This window comes from Spea bombifrons, chromosome 4, assembly GCF_027358695.1.
Source record: "Spea bombifrons isolate aSpeBom1 chromosome 4, aSpeBom1.2.pri, whole genome shotgun sequence".
NCBI lineage: Eukaryota > Metazoa > Chordata > Amphibia > Anura > Pelobatidae > Spea > Spea bombifrons.
This window is the reverse complement of record NC_071090.1, coordinates 78,394,812-78,415,639: the sequence shown is the minus strand read 5'-3', so window position 1 is coordinate 78,415,639 and position 20,828 is coordinate 78,394,812. Positions and strand designations below refer to the sequence as shown.

Below are 20,828 nucleotides of genomic sequence, written 5' to 3'. Positions count from 1 at the left end.
CATAACAGCTAGGAAATGGTTAATCCTGTAAATACCTGCAGACATATTCCAAATCACCAGTAATCCCAGTGCAGTTTACAATATTATAGATGGGAATTTATCTTCGGCATTATAGCATCAGATACATAAAAGGATCCTTTACTAGGAATAAATTACTGACGTTAATCCTCCACATGAGGCATGAACCAAAATGTGCATGTACAATCTGCACGAAAGGTACTGTTGCCCTATTGAAAAAAAATCAGGGAAACATTATTAGTCTGGCCATGTAGTGGAAATGATACAGTGAAGCATCATGTCTCAGCAGACTCATCATGCAAGTTAAGACTTGCATATCACCCAACCACAAAAGGGGGAATTTCTCCAGGATAACACATCAAATTCATGAGTTATCACTTTTTGTTATATATCACCTCTAGGCAAATGTGTACATTAAATTAGCAAAATGATATACAAAATTCTTTATACATTTGTTCACACACATACACACACATGTATATATATATATATATATATATATATATATATATATATATATATATATATATATACGGTATATACATACATATAACTGTATGGGTGTTCCTTTGCCATTTCTTATATATATACAGTTATAAACACTTGATACATTTGATGGTGGATATTTGGACTAGTATGAAAAGTAAAAGCTACCATAATCAACAAGGAGGCCACTGAACCTGCATAGAATCTGGATGTGTATGTGTGTGTGTATGTATGTGTGTATATATATATATATATATATATATATATATATATATATATATATATATATATATATGCCAAAAGTAAAGATACAACACATTTTTTAAACACAGTCAAATACTAAGTAAATTACTTACTTGCTCTGAGACTAAAACAGAATATTTTTCAGCTGATATGGATTTGTTGTAGCATACATTAATAATGATCCTAGACATTAAGGTTATTGCCATAAATACAATGAAAATCTTAACATATATGAATTCTCTCAATGAGGAATGGCTTGTATTAAATTTATCAGCTTGCAACAAAAGCCAGGTCAACAACCACTGCTAATATAATTACAACCTAGGCAGCGCACAGTCCTTTAATCCTCAGAGAATCGGCAGGCTAGTTAACTAAAATTGGTTTACAGTAATGACCACGATTATTGTTCCTATATCTGCATATAGATAACAAACTGGAGGGGAACTTCAGCCATCCTATACATCCTACACTATATGTTCCCACAGTGTTCTAATTCTGCAAACTAAGATAGATAAATGATATTGATGAGGTTGTGATATTCCAGAGTGGTAATTAATTTGTAGCTCGTTTAAATGAATACCTTCATTTATGCTTTGTAAAAAGATTATAAAGTTGGAGATAACCTGGAAGAGGCCTCTTTTTTGTAAGTTAGCATCTTAAACTATGTGGTGTTTTTCAATGAATCTCTGTAGGTTTATATAAATCAGGAAACCTGAATCAAACTGCAAAACAAATGGCAAGGTTCCCGAATACAGAAATCTTAGTACAAAATGCAGACAGTCATCAATATAATACACGAATGGCCGCATTTTACTTTATCTTTTTAATAAAATGCCTTGACCTTTTGGAATCTGCTGTAGTCTTGTAGAAAACCCATGAAAACAGAACAATAAAGGCAGTAGACAAACCAATAGATAAAAATCCAATACCTTCTTTCCAGTCTAGTTGTCTGACCGTTTAGTGACGGCTGTCTGTTTCCTCTAAGTATCCCTCTGCCAAGATGAATTTGGCTTAAATCTTCTGAAGCTGGAAGACTGAACCTTGGATTTTCTCCCCTTCTGTGAAGAGGTACTGATGTTCGAATGGCTGATATAACATGACCAGGGTATGGATTAAGTACAGAGTCATGGTTGATAGCATTGTTGTGGCTGGGATTTCTTTGTGCTGTAGAGTACTGTTGACTTGGAACTTGGTAGTTGGCTGGGAGACAGGGTCGAGTTTGTTCCATAACTCCACCACTGCAACTTCTAGAGCAAGCTGACCAAGGTCCCCAGCTGCCCCAGGTACCAGTGGGCGCTGCACTGGTATTTTCTGTAGCATCCATTTGTTGGTCTATCCTCTGTGGAACCTAAAAGGAGAACATTTTGTATGAGTAAGAATTTCTAAATAGTCTAGATGAATGACCAATCTAGAATATTTATTCATATTTCAACATTCCAAATACATAATACTAAATACACAGGAGGAAATGTTCTTAGTCTATTATGTTTTGGGGTTTTTTAAATGCTGTTAAAAACATACTAATTTAGATATGACTACTGTATTCCTTCTATAAAATTTGACTTTTTTCCAACACCAATATCAATCTGCATAGGATATACAAACACTGATTTCTATGGAAACAAATCCATACAATCAGATCATGCTGGGGTTTTTGTCTTTTGCCTTTTTGGGGTTTTTTGTGAGCATACATATATCATATTTATAGATAGAAACCAATAACAAAAGATAACAATAACAGAAAATGTCCTAAAAATATATTTATTTTTAAGGTTATGTGTTTTTTCACAAAGCATATTTAATTATTTGTAATATTAAATGTAATTAAATTAAATAAGAAAAGTGGTGTTAAGACTTGCAGTAGAAGCTACACAATAGTATGGAGATTAATCTGTAAAATACATTATTTATATATATATATATAGTTAAATGTTACACAACAAGACTAACGTGCACATTTTTTGCACTTAATTCAATTAAACTGCACTTTATGGTATATTATACAAGTAAATCAAATTCCATCCTTCAGCCTTCATAAAGGAATGCAACAAGTGGGAGACTGAAATCCAAAACAAGAACTGTAATAGAAACAGTATGTGAAACTGCCGGCTCCAAGGACACAGAAATTCTGCAGATGAATGCGAGAGCCTGCCAGATTTCATGGACTGTAGCTTTTTTTAGGTCTGAAACAGACATGACCGAATTAATATCCAGGAACTAATGGCTCTGCTCTGCCCAACAGCTATGCTGTTCGGGGTTCACAATGTAAACCATGAAGAGTTCCAAGTCAGAACGTGAGTTTTAAGCTGTATGATAGAATTGTTGGATTATGATGAAAATGAAACTTTTTTTTATTGGGTGGATCAGTTTGGGCATTGTGCCTTTTCACTATAAATGCTTTTTGATGTTTTTCCCCCCTACTTCTTTTTTTTTTTTTGCAGAAGACATCCCAATTCCCACACATCCATAGTCAGCCAACGTCTGTTTGCTTTGTTGAGGGTAATATTGTGTGGAAACCTTGTGATGATATAATTGTAAGATTCACACCAAACTATATAGCCAATATATCACGGTCCCTGCTTAAATTAGTCAAACTGAATATACTAAGGTTAGAGGCTCAACAAATGTCCAAACGGACAACCTAAGCTACGCAGAACTATTCAAGTTACATTTTATCTTTAAGCAGGGTTTACTCTATATGAAATCAAAGAAACATGGTAAGGTGAACATTTAAAGAAAAAATAAGAAGGTATATATATATATATATATATATATATATATATATATATATATATATTAAAATGCAGTTCAAAGATAGTTTTAACCATCCTTTGTCTTGAACCTAACTATAACAGTAATGCTGAGAGTATATTTTCAATAAACACTGCACTTTATAAAGTTGAAAAATCATAACGAGTCACCATGAGCAATATAAGAAAAGATGACAAATAATGATTTAGTAGTAAATGCATGGAAGAGCCTTGAAGCAAGGTGGGAACACTGAAGGGAATACAAAAACTTTTTGGACAAAGATCAGGACCTCTAGTTCAAAACAGATGGTAAGCAATAAAAATGGTTCCTTACTGAAGAAAAAGGGGAAGCCAACATGTGAAGTGAAAATAAAATATTAGAATGCACAAGTTGGGTCCCTAAAGCAGCCTAGATACAAAAGGTTTATTAACAATATCTTAACATGTACATTTACTGGTCTCATGTCCGACAGGATCTCATACAAGAAGACATTTAAAGCAAATACCAGGGATGCACTATGGATGGACCCTTCTTAGGCTCATTCCATTAACATCATTAGAATAAAAAACATTAAACCCAAACATAAAATGCAAACCACGGGACAAGGTAAGCATGCCTGTCATTCCCTAGACAGATCCGTGTTTGCCTGTTCCTGCGTTGGTTATAAATTGTCATGTAAAACAGTGTATGCAACATCAAGCAGACATTAAAGCATCCTTTAATTGTCTGCTAGGAATGCAGCAAATACTATTCATGCCTGCTTCACCTTTTCAACATACAATGAAGTCTCTAACTGTAACCACTTGTAGCACAGGTCTGTCCTGACTACGTCTGCCAAAGTCGAGATCAGCATTCCCAGTTATATGTGAAAATATCAAACTGCTCAGGTTTTCACATCAGCAGTTATTTAAATATTCCAGATATGCTCTCACTTATTTTTTTAGGTATATATGTAACAAACTGTTTTTATTCTTTTTTTGGAATAATGTTAAAGGTTTGAACCCTCTGTAACATGTACTTTATTAGACTTATTTGAGTAAAACAACACTAAGTTACATAAAAGAATTTATATAGAAAAATAGTGCAACAATAGGTGGACATAGTACAAATATATATCACTGTGTTTCACAAAAATGTTATACATATTTTTTAAAAATTAACTTTTCTTCCCTGGGGCAGAGTGTCATTCTTGTAACAAATTCCAATTGTAAAAAGGTTGTTAGTACTTGCCACATTTTTTCATTTATTTTAGTCTCTTTTTTAATAAAAGTCTCTTCTGTGCTCCGTGTGCTGAATATGTATATGAAATACACATGGTAGAGTTGCTAAGCACCGTGTTTTACTACACCTGGTATCTCCAGAGTCACTGACATTGGTTGGGGCTCCACTGGGTTGACTGCTGACAGTGGTGGAAATGGAAACTGGTAATTGTTGCCATGTTTGCCCCTTTAAATCCCAAGATCATCATGCGAGAATTAAACATGTATGGCATACGAGCGCTGTGGTATGAAAAGCCATACATGTAGAAAAGACAGTTGCCAATAAAGATGTGCCCAAAGGCCTTGATGACTTTCATAAGCCTTGTCACATACACAAGTACATGTACTGACACCTTATCAATCCTAGGTATGAAGGTCTAAGTATGTTCTGGGCTGCCCTGAGCCTATGAAACTAAGGAAGAAGGAAAAATGTATCAGAAGAAATATGAGAGCGTGTGAACAGAATATCTAATGTTATGGGTCGTAGGAACATTACAGATTACCAGAGATCAGTCTTCACCACATAGTAGGACTAGAGTGGTAGCAAATTAAATATTGGACATAACTGGCCATAGGGGAAAGAGAACTCTACTTTAAAAAGAGAAGACACTTGTACATTGTTATCTATGTATTGTGTGTATAGAATCCAAGTTTGTATAAGGATACATCAAACAATACCTTAAAACAAGAGAGAAGATGACTCCATCACATCAAAATAATATGTTTTCTTATGAATTGGTTTTATTAGTTTTTAATAGTTTTTATTTATCTTAAGTAAAGATGAGTCATTTTAAATGACTGCACAGACTATTTAACAGTTTACGTGGTTAATCGTTTATTTCCATGGTCACCTAAAACACGTGTAGGATTATTTAGATGTTTCCAGCTATCTCAATGCACTTTGTTAAGGTCTTATCCGGTAGGTATATTTTGATCCATGATTGACAGCTCTGTAAACAAGGCTGTTCTTTCTTGTTTGAATACAGTGTCTGGTAGCTCACAGTTGCCTATACAACGCTGTGATTTGGTCATTGTGATGAAAATCAGCCTTATAATGAAAGTTTACTAGCCAACACATTAAATCCTTGCATTTTCTATAGAAACCCTTCATTTGAGTAGATATTGAGGATCCCTGTTCGCTAATTCATTCACAGCAAATAAAACCATCATTTGTGGCGTGGGAACAAATTCCAAAATGATTACAAAATCGAATGCATATATTCTTGTCCATTGGATGGTCCATGAGAGTAAAACAATTATTAATCTAATAAGTGATACAAAATAATAATAAAAAAAATGTAAATGAGACAAAACTGTATGTCTTGGTATATTTAATTAAACTCCCCTCTGGCTTCGGCTCACGATCTTGGCCAAGCAGGCAGATTTGCATCTCCCATGTAAAGAAGCACATGATGCCCATACCTGGGAACTTTCTGGGTTTGACCCAGAGTCTCTGTGTGAAGCGCTGCTTCTCTGGGTCTCTAGCAGTAGGGGGGAGCAGTATTTGACAATACCCACTCCTTCTCCCCTCCGACTGCCAAGGCGGGATTATTCTTCTTATCCTTCCTCAGCACACCAGGATTTACAGGATAATAGTTAATATTCCTGGCCAGAAACGTGTTCTCAGATTTACATAGCATTGAAAATGTTTCTAAATCAATGACCCATACAGAATACCTATATAAATACATGAATGTGGCTGTTGCTACTTTTCAAGAGTATGCACTGTATTATCACCAGGCAAGCTGGTAAATCACTATATCTTCTAGAATCAATGAGAATGCATCTAAAAAGATTCTAAAAAGTAATGCAAGTTTAAAGTGACTTGTTTTTTAATAAAGTGGTATTTATGTGCATCAATAGAAAAGCAGAAATGTATGACGACTATGGAGGTTTATTAAGGATTGTTATTATACATCTTATATATTCACTTGCACCAAGACATCAAGAAAACGAAAAGCAATCAGTGAAAATGACAGTGTCCTTAAAAGACATCCCAACCCAAAAAATGTAATTCTAATAATTGAAGTGAGAAATAAAAGATTGTGCAATCTGAGTTTACAGGATCTCCGGAGAATGCATGCATGTATTATGACACTGTCCAAAGTATACGATTACCCAACGGAAATACATCTGTACTTGCAACTGCAAGACTTCTTAAACAAAGAATAAGACAGAGAAGACACGGAATGAGAGTGACACTAGCACATGATGGAATTAATGAACACAAAGCAACAGCTGTGTCTGGGGACAGTAACTCGAAGCGGTGGAATTAGATTCAGTGCGTGTAGTCAAGGAGCTTGCCATTTAAAAGGCTTTCAGTGCATTTGTTAACAAGGGTTCACATCCTGTTTGCACAGTACTGGGAAATAAAGGCCTTTCAGTCACTCAATTAGCAATTACCCTTTCCCCTCTGATAGACTGATGGTGCAACACCGTCTATAATTATTTATGTTTCATCCCAATGGCTGCCTTATGATTAGAAATGATATACGTGTAAAACGGTTCAAACAGTATATATTACACGATATAATACGATGAACATATATTAGTTGTGACTTGGTCTGTGCTCGTTTTCCAGTTAAATGAAACTGTTAAATAGTTTTTTTCCTATATCATATCTAAAAGTACATGGACTCTAAACAGTGTTTATATTATATATTGCAATGGCAGGACATCACAATGTAGTACGATAGTAAGTAATCATTTTCCATGAAGCAAATATCAATGGGTTCTTCAGAGTGAACAGAAATGTGATGTCACAATCATGACATGTCACACTTACAAAGAACCTCCCTGTACTTTATTTCAGCTTGGCATACAGAAATACTGGGAGACCAGTTCTTCATTATTTTTCAGGAGGACCCATGCCAGGGTTGGACCTTTATAATAATTAACAAAGTTGAGGACCTGAAAATACAACTTTTCTGCTAACATCTTCTTTAATTAATACAACCAGATGTGGTACTTCTGGTTCTACAAAACCAATGACAATTCTCCTTTGCATACATGAGGATATCTTGAAAAACATCCATTGTTGGGATTACTGGTGGAGCACCATTTTGAAACTCTGCAGTAGAGCTAAATGAGAACTCTCCTTATAATTCATGCAAAATCGTTCCTATGTGCTAAGATAAAGACGTTGTTATATCGAACCACATATTTGAAAGATTGCGATATCAACTGTTTATAATTACTTTTGTGAAATATATTCCCATAAAAATAAAAATATCCCTTGTGAGCCATAAACATTCAAACTATTATCACCAGACCAAAAATGTGTTAACATAATGGTCACTCTAATACACAAAGAAGTACAGGAAATAAGAAGCATGTGTAAAAAAAAATTACACAGTTTCTAAAGTACAGACTCCACTGACTTCCAATAAGACATGTCACAGATTTATCCAACAAGGCTTCATTCTAACATACAATAATGAGAAATACTAAGACAAAAACTGGCCTGACTGGCCCCTAATTGTTGTTCTGTCAGTCTCCTGCTAGACATGGAAGAAAAGCGCTAAGCTAATTCTTTAAGTATTTGCCAGCTGCATTCTTTACATTGTTGACTTTGAAACAATAATCTAGACTGTCACCATTGACTTTGTGGTGGGACTAGAGTGTAGGTTTTCATACTGGGTGCTACATCTGGGTCCTCACTTGTATGCACTTGACTGGCTCCTAAAAGTACATTTATAGCAGACATTGATTTTCCCTAATCTTAGAGAGAAAAATTAGGTGATATTCACAAAATCTTTCATCCAACCAGAGCTCCGGTGCCTCTCAACATATCACCGCAACTTTGGAAAACATTCCCTATGCTTGCTAATCAATAAAGATCCCATGCAGATGATTAGAAAAAATGGCATCAACTTTATTTCACAAGTCTTCTCACAAAAAGACTAAAAGAGCAAGAAACTGATGGGTTTCAAAGGTAGTTACTCACAGTCACCTCCTGGAGATCCCATACATTTTACCAGTGGGAGGCAGCTACAAATGTTTGAGAAGCACATTTCTAAATTGCATTGGAAAAAAAGGTCAAATCCTGAATGTCTGTGTTATAGCTCTGTTCTAGCCCACTTATTTTTGTAGCAGTTGCCAAACTCGGAACTGGAACTTGAAAAGAAAGAATTCCCACAGATTTTCAGGATACTTTTGTAAGGTTCCCCTTTCGCAGATTTTGTTTCCTTATATACTAATTGGGCAACAGAGCAACATTTCAAAGAACCTTTGCTACGTGGCAATTGTTGAAAAAAACTACCAATAGTCCCAGCTAAAAATTGCCAAGAAAAAAATAAACAATTTTAAAATATTGTTCAAAATAAATAAATGTAGGCAAGTCTAGTAATTAAGTATTTAATCAAGTTCCTTGATACCACTGATGCAACAATGTCCTTTATCTGAATAATATTAAAAATATAAATAATAAAATTGACCAATATAACCCCTCTCTCAGAGACAGAATGACAACTTTGTTTTAGTGGATAGATTATTAACATTTTTTATTATCTCTTAAAATTGTTCTGTTGAATATACTTTACAGGAGTTTTAAGAATGATTTCCAGTATTAATAGCTTTCTTCAAAAGCCAGGATTAAGTAGTGTTTAATTTAACATACATTCTAGACACAACTCAGATATGAAAGCTACTAAAACCAATTGGCATGGTCATTTAAGATTATGTAACCAATATAATCAAGTGAAATATACTACCATTGTTCCTTTAGAGCCCATAGTTTATACCGTCTTTCAAAGAACAAGGGAAACCATCTGTGCTATTCAAACACATCAAAGATCATAAAGCCTTAATCTACCTTTGTTTCAAAGTTTGATGTGCTTATTTCATTCCATGACACTGAAACCGGGTACCGACAATATTTCCCCCCCATCAACTTACAAATAGTTTAACAAGAAGAAAAAAAAGGCTATTAAAGACATCCCTCAAACTGCATGCCCCATCTAACAGCAGCACAAACTTCAATTCTTTCAAATGACCTTTTAATGTTAGGCTGTCATCGGTAGTTTCTGTGAGTTATTTTAACACTTGATTATTTAAACAATCACTTCCTACAGTTATGAAAGATTTGCTATCATAGAAAAAAAACGAGGACTTGAGAATGTTCCACCCTGGACCACACAGGTAAGAGAGATCTAAATATTTTAGCAGTGACTTTTAGATATGCAGTGCTGTCAGTTAGTTACGTATTCATTTCCATCTGTTTTATTAGGCGCACATAAAAGATTTATACAAATCTACTTAAAGTTTATGTTTCACATTGCCAGGGATGCTAGCAGTAATATATTCGAGAGCTCTTACTTGCATACATGTCAATGTGCAAAAAATCCAGGGTACAAACTGTTTTATTGCCTATTACTCATAGTGAATTAATGGCGCATATAAGAAAAATTAAAAAGTAAAACTTATCAATAATAGAGTACAGGTTATTGTTGCAAGCTGTCAACTGCCAACTATCACCTAGAATCTCAGACTGAATTTGTGTCTCCACGGATGCAAAGCTGGCCAGGGCTCGCAGAACACATGAAGCAAACCAGTCATCGACTGGCAAGCATTACAGGAAAACCCTGGATATGACCCAGAGACTCTGGTTCCTACAAATAATTATCAGGTCTCTAGAGATATAGGACAAAACGTTGAGTTTGATAGCTCCATTTGAATTAAACCCTTTACATTTTACTTACATTACTTCAATTCTCCAACGAGACCCCTCCGCTTTTCTAAACCCCATAAGACATTATATTCTCCCCATATCTCTGAAGCGGCCCATTTAAAGCAGGGCAGTTCTAACTTTTGGACAGTGTTCTGCTCCGCTGCCTTTGTGTGGATCACGGACAGATTAGAGAGATTATCTGATCTCTCCTGTGCAGTAAAGTCCATCACGGTCAGTGCTCTTGCAGCGTATACCTGAACTGCAGCTCCATGTGGCCACTTTCTAATGTTGTGAAGCAGAGCTCCTTTGTCTGAAGTCATATCCTTCCTTGATACATTGCAAGGTATCATTTTGGGCATTTTGTTGAAGTGCTAGACACTGCAACTGTACCAGATTACACACTGATTTCTTTTAGAAAATGCGATTATTCCTGATGCCCACAGTAAAATAGAGTAGGCTTTTCTTAACATATAAAAATATATTTTCTAGTAGTAATGACAAATGATACATGCATCAATAAGGTATATGTCTCATGCAGATTAATTATGTATCTTAATGATACAGAAGAAATGGTAACATTGGGTGGGACTACTCCAAGGATTTGATCAAACTGAAAATCATGACATATTCCAAGGCTACTACAACACAATGAAACCAACGAGATGTAAAATTTTATAATATCTCTCTTTTTGGAAGACATGGGTCCCATTACATCGGGCTTAAATCTAACACAGCATTCCACAATAACAACATTGTAAGTGTTTTGTGTATGTTTTATATAGATATGTGACACCACCAGTTCAAGAACATAAGGGGGCATTAACAAGTAACTTTTTCATGATTCTATACAATATATGTGATTATATATACCGTATTTGCTCGATTATAAGACGAGGTTTTTTTCAGAGCAAATGCTCTGAAAAATACCCCTCGTCTTATAATCGGGGTCGTCTTCTAATCAGACCTCAAATAGAGGTCTGATTAGGAGACTAAGATCCAGATCCCCCGCACCGCTGCAGGGGACCTGGATCCTCCTATCGTCACCCCCCCCCGCACGGACGCACGCACGCACTTACCGGTGCTTCCGGAGGTGAAGTTGGCAGCGGGGGTTTGTATGCGTCCGTCGCAAATACCTTCCCCGACTGTCAGAGATCAGAGTTCCAGAGTTCCTGATCGCTGACAGCCGGGGAAGGTATTTGCGACGGACGCATACAAACCCCCGCTGCCAACTCCACCTCCTTCCGGCTGCCGCGGAATGAGACGTCAACCCGCTGCCCCGGCAATACAACAGGAAATTGGAAGCACCGGTAAGTAAGTGTGTGTGTGTGTGTGTGTGTGTGTGTGTGTGTGTAGGGCATTTCTGGAATGCCTTACACCCCTATATGCCACTCTGGCACTTAGGGGGTTAAAAGGCATATTATGGGGCAGAGTGGCATATAGGGAGGTATAAGGCATTTCAGGAGGCAGAGTGGCGTTAAGGGGGCATTTAATAGAGCACTCTGCCTCCTGAAATGCCTTATACCTCCCTATATGCCACTCTGCCCCATAATATGCCTTTTAACCCCCTAAATGCCAGAGTGGCATATAGGGGTATAAGGCATTTCTGGAGGCAGAGTGCTCTATATAATCCCTTTTAACTCCCTTAATGCCATCCTGCCTCCTGGAATGCCTTATACCTCCCTATATGCCACTCTGCCCCATAATATGCATTTTAACCCCCTAAATGCCAGAATGGGATATAGGGGTATAAGGCATTTCTGGAGGCAGAGTGGCACATAGGGGGTCAAAAGGCATACCATGGGGCACAGTGGCATATAGAGGGTTAAAAGGCATATCATGGGCCACAGTGCCATATTGGTGTGGCAAGCCTGGGGGCAGATGTGCGTAACTGGGGGCAGGTTGGAAAATACAAGGAAATAAAAACAAAAAAAATATTTTTCTCAATCATAGCTTTTATTAAAAAAAATAGTTTACATGAATTAACATTTACTGGTAAAACTTTTTTCCTTTAGGGTCGTCTTATATTCAGGCTTTTTCTTTTTTTCCTAAGTTAATATTCAGATTTTGGGGGGTCGTCTTATAATCAGGGTCGTCTTATAATCGAGCAAATACGGTATATATATATATATATATATGTACACACAGAGGGACAAGCAGATTTATAAATCAATATTTATGCATCAAAGATAAGTTACAAATTAAAGTTCACTGAATGTAAACAAGTAATATATTCCGAAAATTGGCATATATTGTTATAGTATACTATATTTATGCCAATGTAACCGAAATAAAATATAACAAGTTTCCATGGAAACAACTCCCTATTCACAGTCACCTTTTATAAAAATTCCAGCTATACGATAAGAGCTAAAAAATGAACTCATGTCATAGTTCTATTAAAGAAATATTTAAGTAGACTGTGTTTCTGAATTACAATACAGTTCAACTGCAGCTCAGAATGACAGCATACATACTTTTTATCTATTACATGTTTTATTTGATCTGTTTTATCCCCTGTTTCGATAGTGTCGCCAATTTTTACCAGACATAGAAAATCTCCCTTTGTCTTCTTAATCTTATCACTTAAATTAAAAGAAAAAAAATAACATTATTGGAACACTTGAAAATTTGACTAGGGCAGAGAGATCATTTAACAGATATTGCTATTAGAGTGTTGGGATATTCTCTTATAAAGATATACCTTAATTTTTAAGGTTTTAAATATTGGTCCTAGATGCATGGAACCTTAATGCACAGTGCAATTTAAGGCTCGTCAACTAAAATGAAGTAACAAATGGTCACCAGCTGCTGTTGGAATACAACATTTAACAGCACAAAACCTTGTAAGAAAACTATTAAATGTGTTTTTAAAAAATCCTGATGCATCATTGAAGTAATTCTAACTCTTCATTAGGAGTCTAAACAAAGACATGGCAGCTGTTGGGTTGCAGATGGTAAAGTTGAGACTGGGTCTCTGCCTAAAGACTGAACACTAAGGATTTGTGACGGGGTCACACCAGGTCGATGGTACTCGTAAGGACAGGTTGATAAGGGTAAGAAAAAAATAAATGCATTTACCAATAAGGTGTGGGAATACAAGTGCATACATTCTCTTGGAAGGCATTCTATGCTTTAACTCTGAAGCATCTGGCACCATTTGGAAGGTAGCCATGCTTTATATCGGCACTCCAGAGTGGGAAATTATCTCATGGCCACTGCTGTGTTTGGACAAATACAGCAGGAATTGTAACTCACAGCTGATATTTATGACAGCTGGACAACTTAAATCTGTTAAATTTACATCACAAACCATCCTTTGTGGGAAAGCACTTAAGAGATAGATACACTGTATTTCTCCCTCTCTTCATATGTTTATAGTCCACCTATCATGTATTGCTCTAGAAATTCAGTCCTTACAAGATTTATGAAAATAGTTTTTGGCCCATTCGTTTGTTGACAAAGATGGCAAAGGCAGGCTGTTTGGTGGCAAAGATGACACAGACAAGCTGTTTGGTGGCACTGAGGACAACGAAGACACAGGCAGACTCTTTGGTGTTACTGACAAGCTGTTTGGGGGCAAAGATGGCGCAGGCAAGCTGGGAGCAAAGATGGCGCAGGCAAGCTGTTTGGGGCAAATACAAGCTGTTTGAGCCTAAGATGGCACTGATAAGCTCTCAAACTCCTATTCACACTCTCTCACATTATCTTTCAATATCTGCCTACCATCTTTGCCAACTGCTTCAGTGTATTTGTCTCTTTTCTCAATGCTCTGCTTTTCTCTTGCGCTTTTGTTCTTATGCCTTCTTAGTTCATCTGCTTCTCCCCAGAGAAATAAATACTCTGAGAGGCCAGAATAATTAAGACAGATCCACACCTTCCGAGTACTTCTGCAAAAGGTTGGCATTTCTGGGAACACCCTCTTCCCTGATTGGAGGGATGGGGGAGAGGCTGGCCCTATGGTTCCACCCTTTCAGCAGACAGAATAATGCACAATTTTGCTTATTTGCTTTTTATTTAATAAAGTATATTTATACTTTATTTTTATGTGTCAGTCTGGTTCCTGGTTCCTAACAGCAAGAGAAGAAGAGGAGCTGCAGGGAGAAGGGGACTTTAGGGTTAATTTAGGGGCAGTTATGGTTGATGGGGTCTACAGAGTTAATTTAGGGGCAGTTATGGTTGATGGAGTCTTTAGGGTTAATTTAGGGGCAGTAATGGTTGATGGGGTGTTTAGGGTTAATTTAGGGAAATGTATTTTAACATGTACATTTAGTAGTAAATGTACATTTCATTTTCAAAATGTATATAATGTGAACCCCATTGGAATTCCCACCAGCTGCCACTGATTCAAAGGTTAGTATAGATGCCTTTTTTTGCCAAATCCTGTTGGGGAAAGAAAGATTTCTTGTTGGGGAAAGAAAAAAACAGGCCACATGCTGCAGGGCCTGATCTTCCTGTGGAGCTGCAGTATCAGTAAGTATGCAGCCCTATTGGCCACTGGCCCATCGGTTCAGATTGCAAGTCCAGGCCTTGATATAGCTTTTTTAGGTGGTGATAAAACGCTGTCAACTGCAAAGCTTGTCCTAGATGACATTAGGAGAACCAAAAAGTAACAGTTAACTAAAATAAAGTCATTACAGGCCTGGTGACAAAATAATTATCCTGTTTTCTTAAGTGGGAAAGAAATCCAGATTTTGTATTAACCCATCACAAGCTTCTATAGGGAAATCTGCTGGTGAGATAACTGCGGCTCACAAAGCTGATCAATGTTTTTCCTAGGTCATAAAGCATTTTATGAATCAGTAGAATATTATTCCCATTTTTTAAGTCTGCCAGTAAAAAAAAAAACATCATCCCTTGTTGCTACAATAAATGAAGACGTGCCACAAAAAAATGCACTCTATCACTATACTGTATCTAATTTGGAAAGGATATTGTTCGTTTATGGAGGAAGAAGAGGAAATTTAATTTTGGATTGAGTTACTTAATCAAACTTGGGGTTTGACATAAAAAATAAGGTTGCAGGATATGTTAACTGTCTACATTAAGGAGCAGAATTGATTACAATTACGATGTTTGAAGTTTCTTATGAAATAATAAGATAAATACGTTAAACTGCTCTATTTCCTGTATTTATAATGAAAAAAAGGTAAAGAATATTTACAAATTAAAGTTAAATTGTATGATGTTATCACAACAATGGTTGTAATAAGTATATATATATTGCCTTTACTTTAGTAAACTTTAGTTCAAAGATACAAAGTTGGCAAAACTATAAACAAAAATATTTCTTTTTACTTGAAAGAATGTTTTCTGGCTCAAAGTCCCAAACATGAAAAAGACTATGTCTGATCTTTGTCTGATACACAATCATTATTCTAAAATGAAAGCTAAGATTCTTCTTATCTCTTCTTAAAGACTCTCTTTGAATATGAATTCCCTTAGAAAGCACATTGTTCCTCGGCATCTGAGGAGGTGGATTTGCGTAGGAGGTGCCAAGAAGGATAATATATACATAAAGATTAAAACAAACAAAAAATAACGATTTAACATTAAAAAAGAAAAAAATTATCACAGTTAAAAATTATCTCTTTCCTTATACTGCAATATATGCAAGAATTGCTATTTATTTATTAGCATTGGCATTGAATCCAGACCACACTCTCTGGATATTAAAGGGGCATTCCAGCCACTACATGCAGTTAAACGCATTTGATAGCTGTGTGGTCCCTTTTGCTAATGCAGTTGCCCATTTCTGCAGAACCCCCCCCCCCAAACTAGATGCCCTGCAAACACCTCTAGTTTGCTTCAGCAATAGTTTGCATGATGGCTGCATACAGATCCCAGTGCATATGTGTGTAAAGTCCTTGTATTGATTTGAATGGAGGAAGTGGGGAGCTTTTGCAGCAGGACTGCAACTTCGGTTTCATGTAAGTCCTTTTTTTGTTTTGGAAGTATGCATTTTAAGGTACGCTGTAAGTTCTTTAATGTGCATTTTTCTATAGAGGTGGTGTCCTAGTGCTCCATTTTAGGTGGTACCAAATGCGCATCTAACCTCTGCAATATAACTGGACATCTGTGGAACATGTCTGCCTATGCCAGAATACACCATTGGCATGCTGTACACTGTCCCTGACAAGTACCATGTGACGTAACCAGCAGAAAGTTCTAGGTGGAAGGCCACCTAGCACTTGAACCGACTCACAGAAAAACGGTAAGTACAATTAAATACGGAATGCTTTTACCTTAATTCTGGCACATAGAACCAGATCAAAGAGGAAACGTCATACAAGTGGCAAGCTGCTCATGACAAAGATTGTGGAAGTCGTGTGTATATGTATGTACATTTTTGTTAAGTGCTTTACAGTTTACAGTATAATAAATGGGAGATAGAACAAGTGTATTACTAATATGTTTACTATATAACTACATCTTGAAAGGTGTGCAATAGTATTAATTTAAGATTGCGCTACAAAAGGAGGTTTCTGCCCCTACAGTCTAGTTTAGTGAAATGTATCTCCAATCCTTGAGGATTAGTCGTGGCAACTTGTATTTACCCCTGTGAAGGACCAATATAGAACTTCTCCTGAGGATTCTTCCTGAGGACCCTCACAACTAAACTCAGAAACTATTGGACTTCCATGAAGACTCCTGAACACAGATTCATTAATTGCCAAGGGGTAAATTAAAGGTGAATGAACTCATTAAGATACAATAACACCTTGGACTAAACAATGCTGTTTGTATAAAAGGAGGAGATGCAATTATTCCATTTAATTTTACATTATAGCCATAGACCATGTTCAATATTAGTCACATCACAAGATCGGGACCTATGTTCTGTAGAACAACTTCTCTGACACATTGTGTGTTTTCTTCTGATCACATGAACGAGGACATGCTTGAAGAAACTCTAAAATGTAGTTCTTGCTCTTACCTTTCTGTGATCTATTGACAGCTGGGAGACCACTAGCTGGAGTCCTAATAATACAATGGAGCTGACCAATCTGTAAAGAAAACCACAGTTGTTTACAATGATTTTTCTTTTGTGTTTTCTTTTGCACATGGGGCGGGCTCTTAAATGGCTCAGAAAAGCATCCGATATAAAGAAAAATTAATAGCAAAGATTTTACTGTTAAAACATTCCATTTGCATACTACTATCTACTAGTTAACACAGATGTTAAATTCCTTCATGACATCTTGCAACTTTAAACAAAAATATTTGGTTCATTAACTTTGTGAAAATGCATGCAATACACAGTGGGGTCATGTACGGAATTTCCTAATTGAAAAAGGCTGTAAAAAAAAAAGGGTATGAATTTCTGCAGAATATCTATTTTTACTGAAGAAGGGTTTTTTTTTTCCAGTTTTTTCGCTTCATAAACTGTATAAAACTTATCTCATAAAGTAAAAAAATACTCTACTCTTATTCCCTCACTCTCTTTGAAGAGGGGTTAACTTGCTTTCTCTTCGCACTTGATCCTCACTGTAGAAGATTGCAGAGTGATTGTGTTTAACCCCTCACATGCTACCACAAAAAAGATTTCTGAAGCCAATGCCATTTAAAAAGTCAGAAAATGGACATAATAGGCACTTTTAGTACTTCTTCCCAATAAATGCAGTGTAATAGATTTTAAACACTAAAAGTTGGTGGGAAAGTCTACCAACTGACCCAGGGGGTTGTTGGAAAGTACTTTGGTAATGCAAAGAAGTGTCTGAGACTGAGCGTATTTGTCTCTACAGAGAAAATGCTTGACCTTGTCCATTCAAGCACCATGAATACCTTGAGTTAGGTTACATCTTGTTCCCAGCAGTGGGAAAGCTGGGTTTCCACATACCACGGAAATCTATCTGAACAAAATATGTTCAAATAAATACATTAATAAATAACTCATGAATAACAAGTTATTTGACTGTTGTGTTATAAATAATAAAATCCATAGGATTCTTGCCATCTTTTTTTTTTTTTTTTTTTACATTTAAGAGATTAAACAGGATGGCCCGATGTTTTGTGACTTATTATGTTACATGACATGCCAGCGTCTTTCAGAAGGCTTTTGTGTAAACTTCAGCAAATAGTTACTTCACGTTTTGCATATAATTCATACTTTTTAAATTTATACAATCTCTGCTTCCTACATGGGTAGCCGAGCATACAATATTAAGGCCTTCAAAATATATCACTTTCACGTTTACTTATAGAATTGGAATATTCATTAAAGGTCAGATGGAAGTACAACAAACCCTCATACAAATTGCCTGTGATACATAATTAATGAAGCATTTCACTGAAATTCACATTGCAACCTACAGAAAGAAATAGGACTAAAAATATATCAAAGTGCCAAAAAATTGAGTCTGGGTATGACTTATCTCTCCCTAGGTTGATTTAGTAATTTAATCTGGCTTTATTTAGAATTCTATATTATATCCATTAATCAGATATATGGAAATGAGTCAAACTACTGACCACAATTATAGTAACTATAGGAAGCGAAGAAGAAGAAGGGGAGTACTTTTCCTAGAAATGCATTTTAACATGCCATCAAAATGTAATCTGGCCAACATTACAAGGTAGCTGTCATAGAAAACTGTTAGAAGAATTTGTGCAATACCTCAGTAGTTCATTATTCCTAATAGGGCCTTGGGAAACTCTTTGGTATCTATAGTTCCCATTAAGCACTTGGTGTCTCAATTTTTAAGAAATGCTATATTGTCTTGAATGTCCATAAACGTTCATAAAACAGTGTTAGTAATATATGCAACATGTCAGGTCTGCAGAAAAAGGAGGGTGGAAATTGGTGTGATGTCATGTGGGTTAAGGCACAAGCTATGTATGCTCAAAAACTTTTTTCTTCCATCATTAACCCATTTAAAAAAAAAAATTAAAGATGGCCGTGTCCGCAGCTCAATAGGTCTATGGCTATTGTACATGAAAAACTGAAAAAAAAATTTAACACATTTTTTGATATCACAGAAAAAGTATACTTTGGAAACATCTGATTTCCTGCAACCCAAAATAACAACAGCTGAATAAAGTTGAAGAACGATTAACTCACCGTAAAGATACAGTCAAACTGTCTTCCATGTTTAGAGGAAACAAACGGAGCACTGGAGGATGAATGTGCTTCCTGCAACTTGATTTGGTCTTGATTGGCAGATTTTTCTAAATCTGAAAAAAATACATCGCAAATTAATCTCACTCAGACTAACGTAGACTACATAACCACTGATCACACAGTCATGGGGTAGTGTACCCTTCCCAATGAGCTGGCTTCCCCAAGAGCAGGGCTTGAACTAAAACGAACTTGTCTTTCCTTAAGGTCGAGTTATGGATTAATCAATTCTTAATATTTGTTCTGCCTGAACCTAAATTAAGGAAAATATGTCTCTGTAGTACACTTGGCTGCCACACAGTGACAGGGTAAGAATCTGCATATTGTCAAATGCACAATGATTACTGAAAAATAACAATAATTTGGCAAAGTAACTACATGAGGTTTGTAATGACCATTACAAAATTGCTAGTTTACGCCAGTAATTCTAGTTTTTTTTTTCTATGTGAAATAAAAAAATATCCAAACTCTGTATTGTTTGCGTATTGTTTTGTTTCACGCAATAACCTACTGTTATATACATATTCCTTACAGCTGTAAAAACTACATCAGCAGTTTATGTGCAAGAACATGTTGAACTCTAGTAGATCAACTGGAAGAGTTAGGTTGAGCTATAAGGAGAGCATCATCCAATCAAAATGTTTAATTCATGTCTAAAAAAAAATCCTATCCATTGGGAGCCTCGGTAAGACATATTACTAAAGTATTTCAACATTTTTAATATCAAATGAGAATTCAACTGTGTATTTATTGTGCTGTGAAATATATTTCACTAAATGAAGCCTTTTAAAGGGTGAAGCATGGAGAATTGAGGTTAATTCATATAAAGACAGTATGTTTATGCAAATAATTGATATAATATAATGAAACCTATAGGTTGCTTATAAAAAAAGAGCTTTGAACAAAAAGCCTTGAGGTTCCTTTCCACTCTGGAGTTGTAAAACTATGTAATCAATGCCACCCTATTCAGAACCTTTAAAATACGCTGATGCCAAAACAGTAAAAAAAATAAGCCCCTAAGCATCTTGTTTGATGGATGGTCTCTGGTTGCATAGCATATTTTGATGATCTGTGTCCTTTTATTCTAGGAGCTTGAACAACCCTTATTGTAAAGACTTGGAAGTAGAGAATCTGAAGAAAGCCAAAATGTAAAAGATGTACGACTTTGACCTTTTTTTGTTACCACAAACCAAACCATTATGGCGCTAGGGGCCCTTAACTCCACTTCCAACATCTGTTTCCCTGAATTTTAATTCTCTCAAACTCAGTTCTTACTTCTACCTTCATC

The 20,828-nt window shown here is 36.0% G+C and overlaps 1 protein-coding gene across 1 annotated transcript in view; it reads right to left on the bottom strand.

The window, feature by feature from the left end:
* Positions 1-20,828, bottom strand: part of THSD4 (thrombospondin type 1 domain containing 4) — a 246,778-nt gene that overhangs the window by 202,775 nt on the left and 23,175 nt on the right. Inside the window, exons 2-4 of the mRNA XM_053461868.1 lie at positions 19,484-19,596; positions 17,360-17,429; positions 1,677-2,095 (exon numbers count right to left, since the gene is read on the bottom strand). Coding sequence (XP_053317843.1) covers positions 1,677-2,095; positions 17,360-17,429; positions 19,484-19,512 — 518 coding nt within the window. The 5' untranslated portion in view covers positions 19,513-19,596. The remainder of the gene's footprint in view (positions 1-1,676; positions 2,096-17,359; positions 17,430-19,483; positions 19,597-20,828) is intronic.